Source organism: Durio zibethinus, chromosome 7 (assembly GCF_047325235.1).
Source record: "Durio zibethinus cultivar Kanyao isolate XHJ-2024 chromosome 7, ASM4732523v1, whole genome shotgun sequence".
In the NCBI taxonomy this organism is placed as follows: Eukaryota; Viridiplantae; Streptophyta; class Magnoliopsida; order Malvales; family Malvaceae; genus Durio; species Durio zibethinus.
This window is the reverse complement of record NC_143168.1, coordinates 22214262-22234186: the sequence shown is the minus strand read 5'-3', so window position 1 is coordinate 22234186 and position 19925 is coordinate 22214262. Positions and strand designations below refer to the sequence as shown.

Sequence of the window (19925 nt, the reverse complement as noted above, 5' to 3'; positions counted from 1 at the left end):
TATAAATTGAACAAGAATTGCTTTGGCTATTATTTGAGTTTTATTTGGCTTTATATCAAAATTGGCTTCACTCTAATTTCTTTCTTCATAACCTACATATTTATACGTATTAAAATGTGCTTACAAGGCCTATACCTAGCTCTTCAGCAAGCTCATCCCATACAGGAAGCAGCATCAACACAACAAGAAAAATAGCTACTGTAACGGCTGTTTTCCTCCATGTTCCGACGTCAGTTACATCGTTTAAGCAGGGTTTTTCTGGAGTCCTCTGACCATTTGTCATTACAATCAAATGATAAGAAAGCATATAGTTAATCCTACTTTATAAGAAAGATTATAGTTAATTCTACTTTAATTTCTTATACTAAGTAAGGTTCGATTGGCATACCTGACATATCAGCACATACAGCCCCCAGGGAAGTGATAAAGGTCCTCCAATCTGCAAATAAGATCACAGAGATTAGTTGCATCATACAAAAGATTGGGGAAACTGGTTTATAATGCACGACCAGGCTGAGTCTAACTAGTATGAGCATACCACTCCTAATCCAAGCAATGTGTAAGTTGTCAGACCAAACCCAACCAGCGCACCCTTTCCAAAAGCACCCTGAAAAAGTATGCAACTAAATTTCATAAATCTTGTACATAGTTCGCATTAGGTAATTAGAGCTATTTCATGCATGATCAAATTAAAGTTGCTATTTCTCAATTTGTTTATAACACTTGGAGCCTAAAAAATAGTCCACTCAGTGTACCTATACATACAAATAATAGAAATGCAACTGGTCAACTACTAGAACATGAAAACAAAAGAAAACTTGTTGATATGCAATTTTCCCTTGTATATGAAAGGATTATTTCTTTTTGTGTGGTACGAAGCTCACCTCCCCATTGGTTTTATCTTTTACTTGCCCTGTTTGTTCTATTTCCATAAAAAATTTCCTCCGTTCCTATCTCGATTTCACTCTTTAATCTATCTTCTTCCTACCAAATTACCCTGGTAATGGTTGTTTCTCACTCTAATCCCAAGATATCATCAAAGCTAGAGGATGGGGGAGAAGAAGTGAAAAAGGCTAATGGCTTGACACTGCTAATTCTTCAGTACTCTCTATTAGGAAGATGTAAAATTAGGGGGAAAAAAAAAAACCTCTGCAGCGCTGAGATAGAGACAGAAGGTACCTGCACAGCCCTTCCACCATCAAGACACCCCACAGGAAGCATATTAAAAGCTGTTGTGGTTAAGCCACACCTGCAACAGTAACTTGTATGGTAAGCATATTAAGAAAATCCAGACATTGAATTAAGGTAAGCAGATAATCCAGGAATTTAACCCTACCATCCTGCAATCACAAGAGGATGAATTGACACTGTTGCAGCATGGATTGCCCTGCAAATTGACAAAATAATTTGTCCATTATTTTCATCACAAAAATATGATCTCCATGACCTAACATGGTACAACTGCTAGATTAATACAAGAGGAAAATTGGAAAACAACATTATTGGCTCCTCAGATTTCATCAAAGCTCATGCATAATACTCTGTTCAGTCAATAATAAAGCTGTCAAAGCAAAAGGACATACGCATAACCGAGAGTTGCTCTACTGATGAGTCCAAGGAGCAATGAACCCTGAAACAGCATGCTAGGAACCTGCACAAAGTCCCCAGTTGCATCCGGGTTTGATGAAAGCAACAGACCAACAGCAAACATTGAAAAAGACAATGCAGAACCAGCAAATGGGCCAGCAAGGGAAATGTCAACTTTTGTACTCCGATCAGGAAGAATAGATTTGAACTGCAGGAAGTAAGAATTAAGGAGCACTTTTAAATATCATTTTAAAAGCTAAAGTATTTCAATTGGACATTCCTCATTCCTCATATTAAGTCAAGCCAAGAAAGCAGGTATTGAGAGCTCAAGCAGAAAATAACTGAAAAAAATATTGCATGAAAGAGAATGTTTGATAGCCAAGAATATAAAATCTAAGCTTTGCCTGAAATGTAAACAACATATTATATTTCAGAAAACAAAGACAAGGTCATTTTGACCCCAAGAAGCAGAAGAGGGAGAGAGACAAGAATGAAGTGTGTTCAGACAGAGAGATACTTTGAACCATCAAAAGATGAATCTCAAGACAATAAGATTAACTTAAGAAACCATAATAACTACACATCTATCACTACTGATTATTTTCATCTACTTCTCCTAAAAGGATAGGTTACACTGCATGAGACAAAGGTTTTCAAATTATTGAGGACACTGGAATAACAAATTTGTTGCTAAAGTCTCAATGAAGTGTATACAGGTACAAAATAAGTCTGTGTGGCTAGAATATCCTATCTATACAAGAAGGCAACCTCAGATGTTTGAACAGGGGCACCTTGTTAAGACATAAAATATTTAAATTTAATCAAACATAGAATTCTACCTTGAGTTTCCATACAGGAAATAAGTCACGCTCACCTGAGTAATAGCTCCAAAGCTTCCAAGGGTAATGTTTGGAATGAAGAAAGGAATGCTTAGTTTTACTTTCTTTGGAAAAGCAGCAAGAAAGTGCCCAACTTCCTGCAGGCAAAAGATTTCACGGCATAGAAAAGTCAAACATAAGCGCCTAATAAAAGCTAAAATTGATCAAGTTCAATTATGTTACTCATTGGCAGACCACGTTTATAAATATATCAAACACAAAATTGATCAATAATTGACAAATTGCATAACTAAAATGGAAAGGATAGTGAAACTTGCTAAGGAAACCATCAAAAAGCATGGGCATACTTACATGAAATATAAGCACCCCTAAAACACCATACGCTAGAGGCAATGCTGACTCCACAAATGGGTATAGCAGTTCCATATCTGGTGGTTCAACAGCATTTGGATCTGTAAAGTATTTCACAATCTCTGGAGAAAGTCGGTTTATCTGTCAAGAGATAGCACACTATCAATACTCTATCTCCAGAATGATAAAGATGGTATATCCACAAAAATGCAGAAAATATAACTTAATCTATCTTCTACAGGTCAATGCAGCAATGTCAAAGTATTTCTACATAAATGGAATACCTGAGATGCAATACCTAACTCCACGCTGGAACCTATAGTCAGGAGGAACAGCAAAAGAGCTATCACATATTGCCAAAGTGTAGTTGGTCCAGGTTCTGAGACCTCTTTCCTCAGCAAACCAAAGCTAACACGTGGCCCACCACGCGGGTCAGGTGCTTCTGAATTAGGCTCCTCAACCATGAAAAGATTGTATTTATCACCCATGATCTCAGCCAGTCGAGTATGGAGTTTGGTAAAAACATCTTCTCTCTTCCCTCTTAAATTTCCTAGAAAAAGGATGCCCTCACCAAGGTCTCCAAATGGCTCTTCTTTAGTCACCCAAAATGTGGAATAGCCAAAAAGCTTGTCCTTAATTAGCTTTACATCAGTAGGATCAACTTTCTCAGGTCCAAGAAGCTCCATCAATTTAAAAGAATCAATTTGGAAATCACTGTAGACTGATCCAAGAGGAGCTATGTTTGGTGGCTGACGAAAGGAAACACATCAACACATTAGAATCTGAGATGCCATTGCACTATTATCACAAACTTTCACTCTCTTCACTCATCTTCCTAAATTAAGCACAGAATTTAGCTACCAATGTCTAAGGGCACTTTTTTGCTTTCGAAAGCAAAAATTCAGTACCAAACTTAACCTAAAAATTTCTCCTTGAATATTTCTTCCTTCTTTTCATTTACTTTTAACAATTTTCTCCGAAAATGCCAACTAAATTTATGCCTTTTAATAAAACTTAAATACGTAATAAATATAACTAAGAAATGCAATAAAAAAATAGTAGCAAAAGCTGTACCCTTGAGGAAACAGACGGAGGCAGGTCATTGCCGGTGCTTTTCTCCTTCACTGCCTTCTCTTCGGGCGGAGACGCCGTCGTGATGGTGGATTCTGTGGATGAAGAATTATTATTATTATTATTATTATTATTATTATTATTATTATTATTATTCTCCTTAATGTCTCCATCATTATTGGTGTAATCACCGTGATTATCGTTACCGCCCCCAAAACACCTAATTTTGAAAAACTTTTCCCGTGAAACTTCCTTGGAAACTATTCTACTCCATACAAAACACAAATTCCTCTTCAATTTCCTCGACTCGAAGACTCGTACGCCAACTCTTTCGCGGAAAATTGAACTGGAATGGAACCGGAAATTCACCGCGCTAAAACTACAGCTCGTGAGAGTTCCCATCCAATAAAAATCTCCGACCAAGATTTAAAAAATAAAAATAAAAAACAAAGAAAAAAGTTTGAATTATATTTTTTTTTCTGGGCTTTTGGTGGGTTTTGAACAGAGAGCTGATGGGAGTTTTATCTTCTTCGTTGCGGGATATTAAAAAAAATATTTTTTGTGCGTTTCCATTTTTCTTTTTCATTTGGATTTTTATTTTTGCTAGCTTGACAGCGTGTCCTAATTTATTCTTCCACGCTGGATATGTGGGCTCCGATTACTTTATCCAATTGCAATTTTTTTTTTTATTTCGGTTATATATATATATATTATAATCCACGCATCTTTTGCTTAAGATTAGGACATTTGAATAAATTATTAATAGACTATTCTTTTATTATATTAAAAATAATGGTAATGATAAAATTAGATATTTTAATATTAAATTAAAATTAATAATAAATATAGTTTGAAATTAAAAAAAAAAAGATAAAATTAAATACGACGGTAAATTGCCTCAAATAAATAATTTAGTATTGATCGTTTTGCCTTTTTTTTTTGAAACTCGAGCATTGTACGTAGAAGGAAAAACAAACAGTTTATCGGAAGATATGGTCTAAGACTCATTTTCTTCTTTTTCCTTTCACTTATTTAAGAGTTCACTAAATGTTATTTTTTTTTAAATTATTAGTACAAAATAACTTATAATTATGATTAATTATTACATTCATATATAATATATTATTAATTAATTAATTAGTTAATATAACAAATTAAAATATAAACGAATAATTAAATTCACACCAAATAAATTTAAACTTAATTGATTTTAGAATTTCTTTCTTGCGGCTGAACCTTGACCTCGTCGGCTGCTGCATGTTGCTTAAATGCAGCAAGTTGGTGGTATTTCCTTTACTAATTTCTTTGCTCCTTTCTATTTGTTGGTCAAATTTGTTACATCAAATTCCATGTCTATGGGCTAAATTTGATCCAATTGTGCTGCAGGTCCTCTTTAGGCTATGCCGGGCACGGGACTGTTGGACTTGATCAGATGCACTGGAGAGCCAATGAAGCCCATGCTACTTAATTTCGGCCCATTGACTGTTCATACCGTTGGTCTCCGTATCAATCAGCTCTCATCACAGCATAAATAAATCATCTACAGATTAAAACAGCCAAAATATTTGGTCATTTACCTCACTTTCCCAATAAAAGAATCAAAATCCCAGAAAACTCCCAAACTCCTCCCACCCATGCCCTCTCCGTTGGGCTCACCCACAAGTTCCCGGTCTGTAACACAGACCCTGAATGGCTCCCACCGTTTCACGATCAAAGGTTATTCCTTAGCCAAAGGCATGGGCATAGGCAAACACATAGCCAGCGAGAGCTTCTCCGTCGGAGGTTATCAATGGGCAATTTACTTTTACCCTGACGGTAAAAACCCAGAAGATAATTCAACTTATGTCTCAGTTTTCGTAGCTTTAGCAAGCGAAGGCACAGATGTTAGAGCCCTTTTTGAGTTAACCCTTTTGGACCAAAGTGGGAAAGGGAAGCATAAAGTTCATAGCCATTTCGATCGATCTCTTGAAAGTGGCCCTTATACGCTTAAGTATAGGGGAAGTATGTGGTAAGGCAATGGCTTTCTTCTTATTGGTTTATTTTTTGGGTGTTCTTTGATCTTGATGATCTTTGGGTTTTAAAGGGTTTTGGTAGAATTTTTCTAATACGCGAGGGAAAATATTGCTATTATTTCTTTTTTTTTTTTAATTCTTGGTGAAATTTTAGTTTTTTTGGAGATTTTTTAGGTTATTGGGTTTGAAGAAATAAGTGTTAAAGAAAAGGGGAAAATGAAAAAGATTGATGCTTTTGAAGGATCGGAAGTGAATGGGAAATTATGATCTGCTGAAGAATGTATGATTAATGCATTGAAAATTGAGGATAATTTTATCACCTTCTCTTAGCTCAAGTAGTAAGGATGGGTGTTATGAGTAGGAATTTTAGGTCCAAGCCACAGTGCTACCCGTTGTACCAAACAAAATTGATTCTAGTTGTTTGGTTTTTTATTTTTGTTAAAATTTTGTTTTTGAGGCTTTGTGATGGATATTTTGCCCGCATTTTGTAAATGAGTTCGTGAAAAAAATTAATAATGGCAAAATTGTATGATTAATGAATTGAAAATTGGGGTTATTAGATGGGGTTGATTAATAGAAGGGATTAATTAGAATAGACTGTAGCCATATATGTTGAGTAGTACTGATGGGATCTGTAAAACTCCTACCTGCATACCCAAATACAATGTAACTTTTACTTTGCTTTAGGTCAAACTTAAGTTGAAGTGTCTGCTATATTACTGAAGTTAGTAATCTTGTGAAAGAAAAAAGAATCTCATTTGGGAGTGATTATCATGTTAATTAAAATTTAAGATTGTATGTTCCAGGAATTTCCATTTTCACCAAGCCCCCATTTTCCTCTTAATTTTCTTGAAACATAAGTTACTAAATTATCAATGCAGTTATTTGACTCTACATCCTAATGTAGGAATAAGTTTTTGGTCCGATTTTAAGGGCTCCATCAATTAATTTGTTAGTAAACATTCTTAAAATGTTCCATCAATAACTTAAGTGGTGTCACTGTAGTTGTGAGTATGGCAGGGAAGGCAAGGAGGGCCTTCCACCATTTTAAGTGAACCTTACTTCTTTTGGAAACATGGTTGTTTTTCCTCTTTCTTATTTGAAGCAATTAATTTGCTTGCAATTGCTTATCTAAGTTGGCACACTTGATTCATTTTCAGTTTCAATAGGTTGAAATCAATTCAATGCCTTCTTTGTTTTCAGGGGGTACAAGCGTTTTTTCAGGCGGGCTATGCTTGAAACATCAGATTTCCTCAAGGATGATTGCTTAAAAATAAATTGCACTGTTGGTGTTGTGGTTTCAGGAACAGATTGCCCAAGATTGCACTCCATACAGGTCCCTGAGTCTGATATTGGAACCCATTTTGGCATGTTATTGGAAAATGAAGAAGGTTCTGATATTACTTTTAATGTGTTTGGGGAAAAGTTTCCTGCTCACAAGTTGGTATTAGCTGCTAGGTCTCCTGTATTTGAAGCTCAATTTTCTGATAGGATGGAAGAAGATAATAATGAAATAGTTGTTACAGATATGGAGCCTAAGGTTTTTAAGGTAGCATTTTCTACCTTATTTCACTTACCTTTGGATTTGGTTGTAATGCTGCTTAAGTTCAAGTTAGCTCTCTTGATATGGCACGAGAATGTAGCGTATGCCTGGTTATTTTATTTTCTTAACATTCTCTACCATGTGCATTTGGGCAGGCTTTGCTGCATTTCTTATACAGAGACAGTCTTATTGATGACGAAGAGTTTGTGGGGACTAGCTCATCTTGTATGCCATCTATATCTGACGCATTAGCTGCAAAGTTGTTGGCAGCAGCAGACAAATATGACTTGCCTAGACTCAGATTAATGTGTGAGTCTGTAATCTGCAAGGATATATCTGTGAACTCAGTTGCAAATATTTTAGCTCTGGCCGATCGATATCATGCTATGGATCTAAAATCTGTTTGCTTAAAATTTGCTGCTGAAAATCTTGTTGGTAAGTTCTTGAGTTTTTTTATTGCTTTCCAAGTTTTACGTTATATAGAAACATTGGAGCAATGTTAGCATGTGCTGGGTAAAGCCTGGTGTCCTTTTTATGACAATCTAAGTGTATTTTGTATCTGAAAATGTCTTGAGAATTGAGATGATGTTAGCATTCAGTTTATGATGAATGTCAAAAAAGCTCATATATCCCTTTTATGACAAGTCTACGTGTATTTCATATCAGAAAATATCTTGAGATGATGCTCAGGATTCAGATTTATGATGAACATGAAACAGTTTAAATATTTGGTTTTTGAGAACGGTCATATTTTCTTTTCTTGGTTCTGGCTGTTTTCATGGTCCAGGCAGCCTGCAGGGCCTTGCCTGTTTTAGGCCAGGCTTCTGCTATGTTTTTCAAGCCTAAGCCTCACCTAACCCATGGGTAAGGTTAGTATCCAAAACTCCAGATGATCAAAGCTGTTGTCAGATAAAATCTAGTGTGGCCATTATCTTACGTCTCTATGTTTTGAGAGTGAGTCCTCCAGTCCTTTTTTTTTTTGGGGGGGGCGGGTGTTTGGAGGGGGAGGGGGCGTAGATTATAGGGTTGTTGGAAACAGTCATGCTGCCCGTTTGGAGAAATGATTGCTTTAGCATCACTAAAGGCATGTTAAACTGTCAATTTCTTAAGTTGTTTAATTTTGATGGACTTCAGTTTGACATGTCAAATGATGTTAAGATTAAACAACTTCAGCACATTCTGTTTACAAAGTTGTTTGCTCTTCAGGAGGTCCTATTACTAGAAGCTAAGGTTTCCATTATTACTATAAGCTATATTCCTTCAGCTCCCTAACTTGTCAAACCACATTTTCTGACTTGCTCTATCTGATGCACAGCTGTTATGCGCTCTGATGGTTTTGAATACCTCAAAGAAAACTGCCCGTCACTGCAGTCAGAGCTCCTCAAGACAGTTGCAGGATGCGAGGAAGAGTTCAGTGGTGGGGGGAAGAGCCGAAGCGTGTGGGCACAGTTTTCTGATGGTGGTGATACGATCAACAGGAGTGTAAGGCAGCAAACCTGGGAAAACGGAGGGGAACAAAATCAAGGCTTGTGGGTACAACTTGAAGGAGTTGATGATGGCGGCGAGGGGAGTCCCAGGCAAGAAGAATGATGTTGGAAACATGGTAACATTGTTTTTTAAACTAACATTGAGGACATTAGATGGCTGCAAAGGAAAAGAATTGTGGAATGAAAAAGAACACTAATTGTGAGGAAACATTTACCTCTATCTTGTGAATTGTCTCATGTTTTATGTTTCAAGTTTCATGTTTCACGTTGTATTGTATGTTGTGTCACTGACTAAGCTATGGTGGCAATGTACTTATGGTTTCTATATACAGTATAATTTGCCTTTTTTTTTTTTTTTGAGTTTGTATAAGAAAATTAAATAACTTTTTTTAAAAAAATCACTTTAAAAGCATTTTTCTACTGACCAACATGAAAAAGTGATTAAAATTTAAGATTTCATTTTATTTTTCATGCTTTGAATTTGATTTTTTTTTTTGATAAGTTGAATTTTTATTTATCCAAAGTTAACAGGAATCTACTACAATATAATTGTTCTATAATTTAACAATCAAAGAAAAACAATTCATAAACAATTTATTTTAAAAAATCTACTTTCATGTTTCAATCTTCACTAAATTGTTCGTTTATCATATCTCTTGCAATATGTTTCAATTTATGCAGTTTGAATCTTACAATTTCTTTGACTTTGTCCACCATTTGTGTTGTTGTCACCTTGTCGTCACCTCCCGTGCTTGAATATCCTCTTGTTTCTTTCCCTCCATACGAAATACACACAAGCATTTTAGGCAATCTTTAATAGAGTTGAGATCAAAGCTTTCCCTTTTAATTTTTTCTTTGCCCAGCACAGCTCTGTGTACCGACTTCCTATTTCTCTATCAATCTTGCATAGCTGAAGAAGCTTTTGTCAAATCTTTCTTGAATAGATATATTTAAAGTAAATATGATCTCTTGTTTTATCTTTATTATGGCATAAATTGCATCTAATATTAATTTTCATTCCTCATGATTGCAATCTATCTTTTATTAGAAGTTTATTCAAAATTGTTAATCAAATTATTATCGAATACTTTGAAATGTGACATTTGAACCATATTAATTTTTATCAATTTACTTTTCGTTATTGTAGTCTAATTTTTTTTCATATTATAACAGCGTCATAACGTTTTTTTGAAAATGATCATACTTCTACTCTATTTTTCCTTTTGATAAATTTTCACGCAATTTACCTTGTTTGAAGTAAAGGTGTAAATGATACATTAGCACTCGCAAGCTACTCGGGTTCGATTCGAAAAAAACTCGAATTCGGTTTGATTATTGTCGAGTCGAACTCGAGCTCGAGTAGCTCGACTTATCGATCGAGCCGAATTTGAGTATTCTTATATCTGACTCGAGTAGCTCGCGAGCTTAATCGAGCTTTTATATTTAAATATATTTTTAATATTTTAATTAATAAAATATTTCAAATCTGAGTTTGAGTTCGAATTCGAGCATGAATAATCAAACTCTTATCGAGTATACGAATCGAGCTTATTTTTACATATTAATCGAGCTTAATCGAACGAGCTCGAGTAGCTCGAATTCGATCACGAATCGATGTCAAGCTTAAAAAATAAAACTCGATCGAACTCGAGTCGAGTATCGAGTCCCGAATTGTGAGTCGAGTTCGAGCTCGAACTTCTCACTATTCGACTCGGCTCAGCTCGTTCACACCCTAGTTTGAAGCAATTTCCTCCGATTCCACCAATTAGTTTGCTTGGCTGCTACTTGCCATATGTTTCTCTCTTTCAATTCATAAGCTTCGATTCAACCGATCCATAAGGAACCAGCTTCAACAATTATCGATCAGATATTCTACAAAACACAAGCCAGATTCAAGGTCAAGATATCTTTAACTCTTAGCCCTTCCTCAGACCTAAGATAACATAATACTTGCCAACTTACTCGAGTTCCTTTTGCTTATCCTTCTTTTCTTTTCCAAAAGAATCCAGAACAAAGCTTATTTATCCTCCTCAGCACATGTTTTGGGAGAATAAAATGCCAACACCAATAGTTCTGCATACTAAAAAGCACTGACTGCACTAGTTGAATTTGAATTTCGGATGAAAAGGAAGTATCTTTCATTGTGTAATCCAACATAAAGTAATTATTCTTTTTTTTTTCCCTCCTTTCTTAAAAATCTTTACAAGGCGATAGATTACACAATTTCATGGATATTAATAAGCAAAAAAGCCCGTGCTGCCTAAAAAAAAAATTTATGTGGTGCACTGCAATAATGCACCATGAACCTAGACATGCACCATGAACCTAGACGTGATTGTGCACTGCAATAATGCACCATGAACGTAGACGTGATTGTGGGCTTAATTTCACAAGCCACCATTTCTTTAAAATAAATCCAAGTGAGAAGATAATTTCATTCCACTTAATTCACTTGAAGATGATATTATGTATTTATATTCTTTTAAATTTATAATTTTTAAAAATTTAACCAACATACATATTAATTCGATTAAAATATTGAATATTAACGTGAGTTAATATTAAAAAAAATATTATTTTTAAAAAGATTCATCGATTCATTACCTAAAAAATGTTCACATAATGATATTATACGCCCATTTTCACATTTCAATTTTATACACAAACCATGTATAATACAAGGCTAAATGTATTTCTAATCTTTAAACCTAAGTTTGAATCATACTTGTTTTTAAAAAATATATAAAAGGGAAATGAACAGAGAAAATCCTTAATCCAAAACAACCGATTAGTATATATTATCCTATTTATCAACAAAATGCAAGTGAAAAATCATGTAAGTGATTAATCTCTTGACAAGCTCTACCATAAAATTAATTAATTTTGTTGGGAAGATTGAAATAAGATATCCCATTGAGAAATTATAAAAAAAAAAAAAAAAAACTGTGTCCCAAAAGCAAAATGATTATCTTTGAATTTCAAACTTGTTAATGTTTTTTTTTTTTAATAAGAACGTTGATGTTTCTCATAAAAAAAACTAACTAGATGATTAAATCCTGAATTTATTATTATTATATTTTTAATTATGCATTGGATGGGCATTTTAGCGGTTAAGAAAAAGATGTTATTTTACACGCAATCATCACGTTCACGTATGGCATATCTTTCAGAACAGTTATCTCTTTGTGTCTGTCTCTCCGTTTGAATTTTATCTCCAAACAAAAAGTCGAAAAATTTCCAAAATCAAAATCTGCTCTTTTTCTTTTATTTTCTTTTTATTTACCAATAATATGGATGGGAAGGTGGGAACAGGGCAGATGGGTTTCTTCTAAATTGATCAAAAACTCAATCTTTTTTATTTTGGTCATTTTTTCAGCAAACAAAACACTTTAAAAAAGCCTGTCTTTTCCTTTTCTTTTTTTTTTTAATTTGGAAGTTTGATTGCTAATATGCCAAACAAGGGTGGAGTACTATTTTCGAAGTGTTCAAAGGGTTTAAAAAGCTTAGTTAGAAGAAAACAAGTTGATTCAGTTCATGCAAGGAGAGAAGGTCACCAGTTAGCCAGGAAACTATCTGCTCTCGACCTTACTGCCATTGGTATCACTATGACTTTTTACTTCAAATTGCATTTTTGGAACTTGGGTTTATTTTATTTTTGCTCATCTTATTCCTTATTTTTGTTTTTATTGAGTTGTTTTTGCTATATGGGATTCCAGTTTATTTACGTGTTCTCTTTTTGGTTGGTTTTGTTTGCAGCAAAATGATGGCAGTTTCTGTGAAAATTTTCTCTTCAGTGTCTTTATATATAAAGATAGTAGTTTTAGTCATGGAGATGGAATTAGACTGACTGTATTTGTGCGTGCTCTTTTTTGAAGGAAGTAGTTGCAATCATAGAGATAGAACTAGAGTGACTGTCTATTGAGCTTGTTGAATTTGGCTTTATATCATGTGAACATGTATATATCTATTCTCTTTTATCTAACCCTTTATTTGGGTGGTTGTTGGTTTTCTTTGAAGATTTTATTTATGTGCAATGGAACTAGAGCAACTGTCGCATTTAAATGTTCTCACACCTGGACATTTGTAAAATGTATGCTCTGTTAACCAGGGGTAGGGACAACCATTGGAGCTGGAGTGTATGTTCTTGTTGGTACAGTTGCTAGAGAGCACACAGGACCTGCTCTTACTGTTTCATTTCTCATTGCTGGACTAGCAGCTGCTCTCTCAGCTTTTTGTTATGCAGAGCTTGCTAGTCGTTGTCCATCTGCAGGGAGTGCATATCATTATACATACATATGCATTGGAGAAAGGTGATTTGAATCCGTTGGTCATTTTGATTACTTGCAGTTATTACTAAACAAAGGATAAGATCCGGGACATCAGTTATGGCACCAGGTTTTTCTATATAGTTGCGTCTGCTTTAAGTTTCTAACCTAAGATTGTGGTTACTCTCAGTGTTGCTTGGTTGATTGGTTGGTCTTTGATTCTGGAATACACAATTGGCGGTTCTGCTATTGCCCGTGGCATATCTCCAAATCTAGTGAGGATTTACTTCTAAAAATATGGTGTAATTTATTGTATGTGCAATGCTGAACATATGGGAGAACCTTACCTCAAGTGAATGTTGTAACATCCTCATTGCTCTACATTTCAGGCCTTAATTTTTGGGGGTGAAGATAAGCTGCCTGATTTTTTGGTTCGTCACACTATCCCTCAGCTTGGTGTTGTGGTGGATCCATGTGCAGCAGTTTTAGTTGTTATTGTCACTGTTCTGCTGTGTGCTGGAATCAAGGAGGTAGGCTATTGGTTTTAATCTTTACCTGAACATATTTTAATGCTTTTCTTTTGCATTGTGTGTATCTTTCTCTTTTAAGTGTATGCAGTTTTTCTAATTGCTTTCATTTAACACTTGATGTTACAGAGTTCACTGGTACAAACAATTGTTACAACAGTGAATGTCTGTGCCATGCTTTTCATCATTATAGCTGGTGGGTATTTGGCTTGCAAGACTGGATGGGTTGGTTATGAACATCCCAGCGGGTACCTATTGTGTTTTTTTCATCTACTTTGCTTAGGTCTTGTGTATGGTATATTTTCCTGTTTACATTTTCCATTTGATTTTGCAGGTTTTTTCCCTTTGGTGTAAACGGGATGCTTGCAGGATCTGCTGTTGTGTTTTTTTCATATATAGGTTTTGATGCAGTTACTGGTGCAGCTGAAGAGGTATCACTAGATTTTCATGGTGCTATCCTTCCATTATCTATCATATGCCATAGATAATACAAACACCATGAATACTAAGATTTCCAACCAAAACCCTTGAAAGTATCAAAATGGGAAGATGATTTAGATACTGTAATAACCTCAGGGGAGTGTTTATAATTGTTATTTACATCTTGAGATTTGATTTTCAAATTTTTTAGGCCCGAGGGGGGGGGGGGGAATTCTTTAAGAACCTGTAGTGCTTTCATGGTATTTGATGCTAGCCCCGGAAAGCATGTGATTCTGTTGTTGGATTCATAAAAGATGTATGGGACGTTTCTTGTACCTGACTTGTGTACTTCCAAGGGAAAAGTTGTTACCCTTTTCCATCAATTAATCATCTCAGTACGTCTAAGTTGCATCAGGGTGCATAAAATTGGCCTTTGACATAAGATGCCTCTATAAGGGTAAATTGATAGATCAAATGTTGAATGCAAAACTTCCTAACCTAAACTTTCCTAATAACATAATAGGTAGCTTTCTCGACTTTGCAAAGTGTAAGGTAAGGAAGTAAATTGAAGTGTAGTAGTGGGAAATGCTACGGTTGTTCCATAATCTATTGTTTGCTCTGGTCCTTCCATCTCTCTAATTTTTTTTATAAAGAACCCAACCATTGGAATAAACAGTATACTTGACAAATTTTTTTAGGACATGTAAATAACCACTAGTAATTCCAGCATTCACTTGTTTCGTACATAAATTTATCCTGAGTGAATAGATATGTTTTTCAAATAGAATTTCATTTTTAGGTTTGTTATTCTTGGAGATCATGTGTCTAGAACAAACTGGATGGCAGGTATGCAATCTTGTCTGTGTGCAAGTGAAAGTACATGTGATGGGAGCTGATATTTCCTTTTACATTGAATCACTTCATATTAATTGACAAGGCACCTTATTATAGAAAAATTAGTTTAATTATGATTTTTTTTATTTATATCTTTGTTTTCCCCCTTCATGGCAGGCAAAAAGACCTTTGCAAGATTTGCCCTTGGGCATAGGAATGACTTTGTCACTATGTTGCATTTTGTACATGCTCGTATCAGTTGTTATTGTTGGGTTAGTTCCGTACTATTCATTGAATTCAGACACCCCTATCTCCTCAGCATTTTCTGCCAATGGAATGCAGTGGGCTGCGTAAGTATTATATTCTTTTGGTAGTTTGTGGTGTTGGATCATTCTTTAAATTTTAAGATCTGTTCACCAAAACAAACTTTCGAACTCCATGTTTGATGTTTATAATTGTAGATACATAGTCACAGCTGGGGCAGTTACTGCTCTCTGTGCAAGTTTGATGGGTTCACTTCTTCCTCAGGTATGGTAGTATGCTTACTGCCAGTTGGTAATTTAGAATAGTTATTAAATATTAACCACTTGACATGGGAAAAGCATCAGAGTAGCTTTAAGCAAAACTATTTTTCCTGAACTTAAACAGTTGACTAAACTTTTGATTCAACTTTTTATTGCTGCTTAACCAATTCTAAACTTGCATGAGGATGAGGTGCTCTATAAATTTGTTGAATTACAGTTTTACATTTGTTAGTCACTCCAAAAAGTGACTTTATATTTATACGTCTTCAGCCACGACTCTTGATGGCAATGGCTAGGGATGGATTATTACCCTCGTTCTTTTCAGACATCAGTACGCACACCCAAGTTCCTGTAAAGAGCACAGTGACAGCTGGTGCCCTTGCTGCAGTGTTGGCTCTTTTTATGGATGTATCACAATTGTCTGGGATGGTAAGTTGATTCATACCTATTATCTATGATGTAGAAATGTTTCATGGGAAAGAATGTATGTCTCTTTAGCATGAGATACTTTTTTCCATCTCTGGTGCAGGTTAGTGTAGGTACTCTTCTTGCATTCACTGTTGTCGCAATTTCAATCTTAATACTCAGATATGCTCCTCCAGATGAGGTGCCACTTCCTTCATCATTTCAAGAGTCTATTGGTTCAGCGAGAATGCTGCTTGATGATGATAGTCAGGGGACAGAAAGAAAAAAATTTAATGATGTCGACAATGTCAAGCGAAGTTCACATCAGTTTGTGGATGGGGAGGCATCAATTCAATGTCCTCTTATTCAGAAGCAAATCACTGAAGGTGATCATACAAGTTCATTCAGAAGGCCATGTGCAGCATGAATGAAATTATGCAAGGAAATTTTTTATTGCAACAATTTAATATATGTTATATTTGTTTAATGGAGCACTCAGAAACCCCTCTTTATTGACCTCCCATAGTCAATGAAGTGAAAAGTACTTGTACACTTGGCTTGTTTCCTCAAATGTGTTCTCTGGAATATTCTGCATTCCTTCTTATCATCCAGAATGTGCCTGCTTTTGATGCTTTTGCTTTCAGAGTTGGCAGAGCCTTTGTTTCCATTGTTTTTTATGAACAATGCATTTGTTTAGAATCTCACCATGCATATTCTTCATTCCTGGAATGTTTAGGATACTCCTTCCCTGCTTTTGAGTTTCTCTAATGATAGCATTTTGGCTTCACATTCCTTTACAGATAAACAAAATCAACGGAAGAGGAGGAAAATTGCAGTGTGGAATATAGCCCTTTTCTGCATAGGTGTTCTTGCTCTTACATCGGCAGCTTCTGCTGAATACCTTCCCAGGTTTGTTAGCTTTTTGGAAGTCTTCTACTTCAATAGTTTCTTCATCTGGTGCTTGTGGTATCATTCTCAAAAGCACTGTCCTTCCCCAAGAGAAAACAGTAGAAGAAGCTTCAGGGTCTAACTTATATTCCTTGCTTGACTAGAAAAATAATTTTGGTTAATCTAAAAGGATCAGGTTATCTTCCCACATTCACATTGTTCCTTATGCACATACTGAATTCACATTTTATTTGAAAGGCCTTTAGCTCTAGTGGTGGGGAGGCATCTCACTCATGTGAGGTCAAATACTTGATTTGGTGCATTATGGTGGGTATGGGAATTCTGTTTCCCATTGGTAGGCTAAAAAACGAAAAGGAACCCTGCCTTCATGTGGAGGATCATAATTTAATGACAAACATGACATGATCCATGCGTTTATTCACAACAGAGTTTAAAAGATGAAAGAGTTTGTATTTGTGTTGCTACTAGCTATTCCTAAGGCTTCACTATCACTTAGTTTCTTTTTGTGATTTCGTTCAACTAGGGCCTTATAAATACATATAAACACAGACACATGTATATATAAGCCAAATGAAGGTTTTTAAAAGGTTTTCTTTGCCAAGCTAATATCTGTTTGCAATTCCCTTAGGGTTTGATATGTGTTTGAAGTCAATTTGTTAAGTTTAATTGGTTAATTTTATTGTATGATTCTTCTTAACTCAGTTTGAGGTGACAACAAATGGAACTCTAATTTCAGAACTTTCAGGATGGTGGGACATGAGTTTAATGTGCTCAAGGTGGATAGGCTGAGAACTACATATCATATTTTTTTTCTTTTGAATTGATGAGTAAAAAGCCAAAAGCTTGAGCATTTTCTCTGGTGTGGAATGACACCTTAAGCATGATTTTTCTCATAGTTTGCAACAAAATTTTCTTATGCTTTTAATTGTCCTGTTGGTTGTGCCAGGCTTCTTCGTTGCAGCTTGGGGGCAATAGGTGCAGCTATTCTGTTGTGCAGTTTGATTGTTCTTGCATGTTTAAACCAGGATGAAGCAAGGCACAGCTTCGGGCACACAGGAGGTATGTTCAAGTTTTATGCACTAAACATGGGTGAGATTTTGCTTCGAATCGGGGCATGGTATTGATATTGTCTCTCATATGTAATGTTTCCAAATCGGTCTAAAGCTTCTAAGAGTATTCCTTGGCAAAGGTTCTTAAATTTTGAGCTGTTATCTACCAATAACCAGTTTGATGGTGCTTAAACTGATAAAAAGATTAAACCAATTGAACTCAGATAATGTCTTAAAATCAAATCACTTGATGGAATTTCCTGAAGTTAAAAACCAAGCAAAATTGTTCTTGGAGGAGAAAATCTCAATTGCTGTTTTTTTTGGAAGGAAGAACTTTTATTCAATGGGAGATCTAATGCTGTTATTATACTTAAAATACCACTACTGCTACTATTCGGTTTATGCATTGATTAATTCATCTGTTTACAGGTTTCCTTTGCCCATTTGTTCCGTTTTTACCCGCAGCTTGCATTTTAGTTAATGTATACTTGCTAATCAGTCTTGGGTGAGTGTTTAACCATAAATCTTCTCTGCCTCTCATTCGAATCAACTAACTGATATATTCTATCAGTATTTTTAAAGCCTGATAACCCATTTGATACCTTTCAACAGAGCAGGCACATGGATCCGTGTTTCAATATGGCTGATGTTAGGGGCATTAGTTTATATATTTTATGGATGGAGCCACAGCTCTCTCACAAATGCAGTGTATGTTCCTATAGCATATCTTGATGAAATTTACCGCGCATCATCGAGTCATCAGGTGTAAACTTGCAAGGCATTGGTTGTCGTTCTAAGCATGTGATCTTTTTACAGCAAGATGCTTCTTTAATGTATTATTGTGCATCATTATCAATCTTGTTGCATCGTGAATAACTGAAATCTTTCATGTGATTGTATAGCAATATTGCCATGGTAGCTTAGGCCCTTTCTGATTTGTTCGGCAGAGAATCGTGTATAACCTTTTCATGACATACATTTGGGTGATTGACTTAACCTGGATGTATAGAGCTGGATGATGAATCCTTCTTCTATTTTGGTTGATCCACCATTGTTTTCCTCTGGTGGGAAAATATGCTTGATGTTAAATATAATTTGTTCATACACATTATCCAAATATTTTTTTTGTTACATTTAATTTTCAAAACTTTTTTTTTTTTTGGGAAGGTACATGGTTTGTCTGTCATGGAAAGTGGAAACCTTTGAGCCGGAGAAGATAACGTTGTTTTAGATTTTACTTAAATCTTGTCATTTTCATGATCTTAATTATTTCCTTCGCTTACGCAACGATAATGCAAGGAATAATGCAAAGAGATTTCCTCATCTTCGGACCACTATTATCGTTTATGCTTCCATGATCATGTACATTTTTTTTGTTAACACGCAACTTATGGTTTGTGAATTGTGAGCTTGAGGCTGTTAACAATTATCAATCATTTCACACTTTTCTTTTTCTATATCCCCTATTTTTCTTATCTTCCTTTTTCCTATTTTCATCTACTACTCTACATGTCAACGTTATTTTAAAGCGTATATGGAAGTGTATGAAAGTTTTAGGTTTTGACCTGCAATGGTCGGTATCACTTATTTATATTGTATAAAATATTAAATTTTATATATTTATATTATATTTTATGTAAAAATTATGTGTCATAATTTATGTTGATATAAAAATATAAAATATATATATATTTTATTTTATTAAACTTATATATAATTATTATTATAATTTTAAGTCACATTTTTTTATATTTTTTTTTATCGTATTCTTATTGTATTATTATATTATATTTTACAATATCATATTTAAAGGCCAATATATGCTACGGCAGGAACAAATTTTCAACTTTATATACTATTATATAGAAGATTAAACGTGAAGAATTTGACTTGCAAAAAAAAATTCAATTTGAAAGCTTCATAAATTGGTCTCTCAATAAAATATTATGTAGTAATAAATTAATATGGTTTTGATACAATTACTAGTCATAATCCATAGGTTGTCTTTATGTAAAGACATATAATCATATTATCTGATTTTGTTTAGTTGGTTATCAAATTCGATTCTTTTTAGTATAAAATAAATCGTAGTTTAAAGATAA

At 34.8% G+C, this 19925-nt stretch overlaps 3 protein-coding genes across 12 annotated transcripts; 2 read left to right on the top strand and 1 right to left on the bottom strand.

Annotated features, from left to right (window-relative positions):
* Positions 1–2: 2 nt before the first annotated feature.
* On the bottom strand, positions 3–4423 carry LOC111277010 (putative zinc metalloprotease EGY1, chloroplastic). 2 transcript variants are annotated; one of them, XM_022863095.2, is made up of 10 exons: positions 3852–4421; positions 3062–3526; positions 2778–2918; positions 2462–2563; positions 1584–1795; positions 1337–1387; positions 1180–1249; positions 539–607; positions 389–439; positions 3–268 (listed from the first exon to the last, which is right to left on the bottom strand). In XM_022863095.2, exons 1-10 carry the CDS (start codon positions 4248–4250, stop codon positions 110–112), a joined length of 1719 nt encoding a protein of 572 aa, XP_022718830.2. In that variant the 5' UTR covers positions 4251–4421; the 3' UTR covers positions 3–109. The 2 variants fall into 2 exon arrangements, with proteins under 2 accessions (XP_022718830.2, XP_022718831.2); XM_022863096.2 differs by lacking the exon at positions 539–607 and having other exon boundaries at positions 3852–4423.
* A 975-nt stretch (positions 4424–5398) lies between these two features.
* Positions 5399–9217, top strand: LOC111277009 (BTB/POZ and MATH domain-containing protein 4-like). The gene is made up of 4 exons (XM_022863094.2): positions 5399–5856; positions 7064–7409; positions 7559–7838; positions 8719–9217. The coding sequence occupies exons 1-4, from the start codon at positions 5483–5485 to the stop codon at positions 8991–8993; spliced, it is 1275 nt and encodes a 424-aa protein (XP_022718829.2). The 5' UTR covers positions 5399–5482; the 3' UTR covers positions 8994–9217.
* Positions 9218–12021: 2804 nt separating this feature from the next.
* Positions 12022–18961, top strand: LOC111277008 (cationic amino acid transporter 4, vacuolar-like). 9 transcript variants are annotated; one of them, XR_016343637.1, is made up of 15 exons: positions 12022–12487; positions 12999–13200; positions 13346–13430; positions 13545–13685; positions 13812–13930; positions 14017–14113; positions 15114–15286; positions 15398–15464; positions 15731–15889; positions 15990–16251; positions 16666–16774; positions 17477–17550; positions 17721–17833; positions 18253–18328; positions 18441–18961. XR_016343637.1 is itself a non-coding variant. In XM_089763860.1 (14 exons), the coding sequence occupies exons 1-14, from the start codon at positions 12340–12342 to the stop codon at positions 18553–18555; spliced, it is 1866 nt and encodes a 621-aa protein (XP_089619986.1). In that variant the 5' UTR covers positions 12022–12339; the 3' UTR covers positions 18556–18961. The 9 variants fall into 9 exon arrangements, 4 of the variants coding, with proteins under 4 accessions (XP_089619986.1, XP_022718827.2, XP_089619988.1 ...); XR_016343636.1 differs by having other exon boundaries at positions 18436–18961; XR_016343634.1 differs by having other exon boundaries at positions 17511–17550; positions 18441–18501.
* Positions 18962–19925: the final 964 nt, after the last annotated feature.

Coding starts and splice junctions, on each gene's coding strand:
- LOC111277009 (XM_022863094.2), top strand. CDS start 5,483: ATGCCCTCTCCGTTGGGCTCACCCACAAGTTCCCGGTCTGTAACACAG. Junction 5,857..7,063: donor AAGTATAGGGGAAGTATGTG/GTAAGGCAATGG, acceptor CTTTGTTTTCAG/GGGGTACAAGCGTTTTTTCA. Junction 7,410..7,558: donor TGGAGCCTAAGGTTTTTAAG/GTAGCATTTTCT, acceptor GCATTTGGGCAG/GCTTTGCTGCATTTCTTATA.
- LOC111277008 (XM_022863092.2), top strand. CDS start 12,340: ATGCCAAACAAGGGTGGAGTACTATTTTCGAAGTGTTCAAAGGGTTTA. Junction 15,465..15,730: donor TGGGTTCACTTCTTCCTCAG/GTATGGTAGTAT, acceptor ATACGTCTTCAG/CCACGACTCTTGATGGCAAT. Junction 17,834..18,252: donor CAGCTTCGGGCACACAGGAG/GTATGTTCAAGT, acceptor ATCTGTTTACAG/GTTTCCTTTGCCCATTTGTT.
- LOC111277010 (XM_022863095.2), bottom strand. CDS start 4,250: ATGGGAACTCTCACGAGCTGTAGTTTTAGCGCGGTGAATTTCCGGTTC. Junction 2,919..3,061: donor AGTTAGGTATTGCATCTCAG/GTATTCCATTTA, acceptor ATCTCTTGACAG/ATAAACCGACTTTCTCCAGA. Junction 440..538: donor CATTGCTTGGATTAGGAGTG/GTATGCTCATAC, acceptor TCTTATTTGCAG/ATTGGAGGACCTTTATCACT.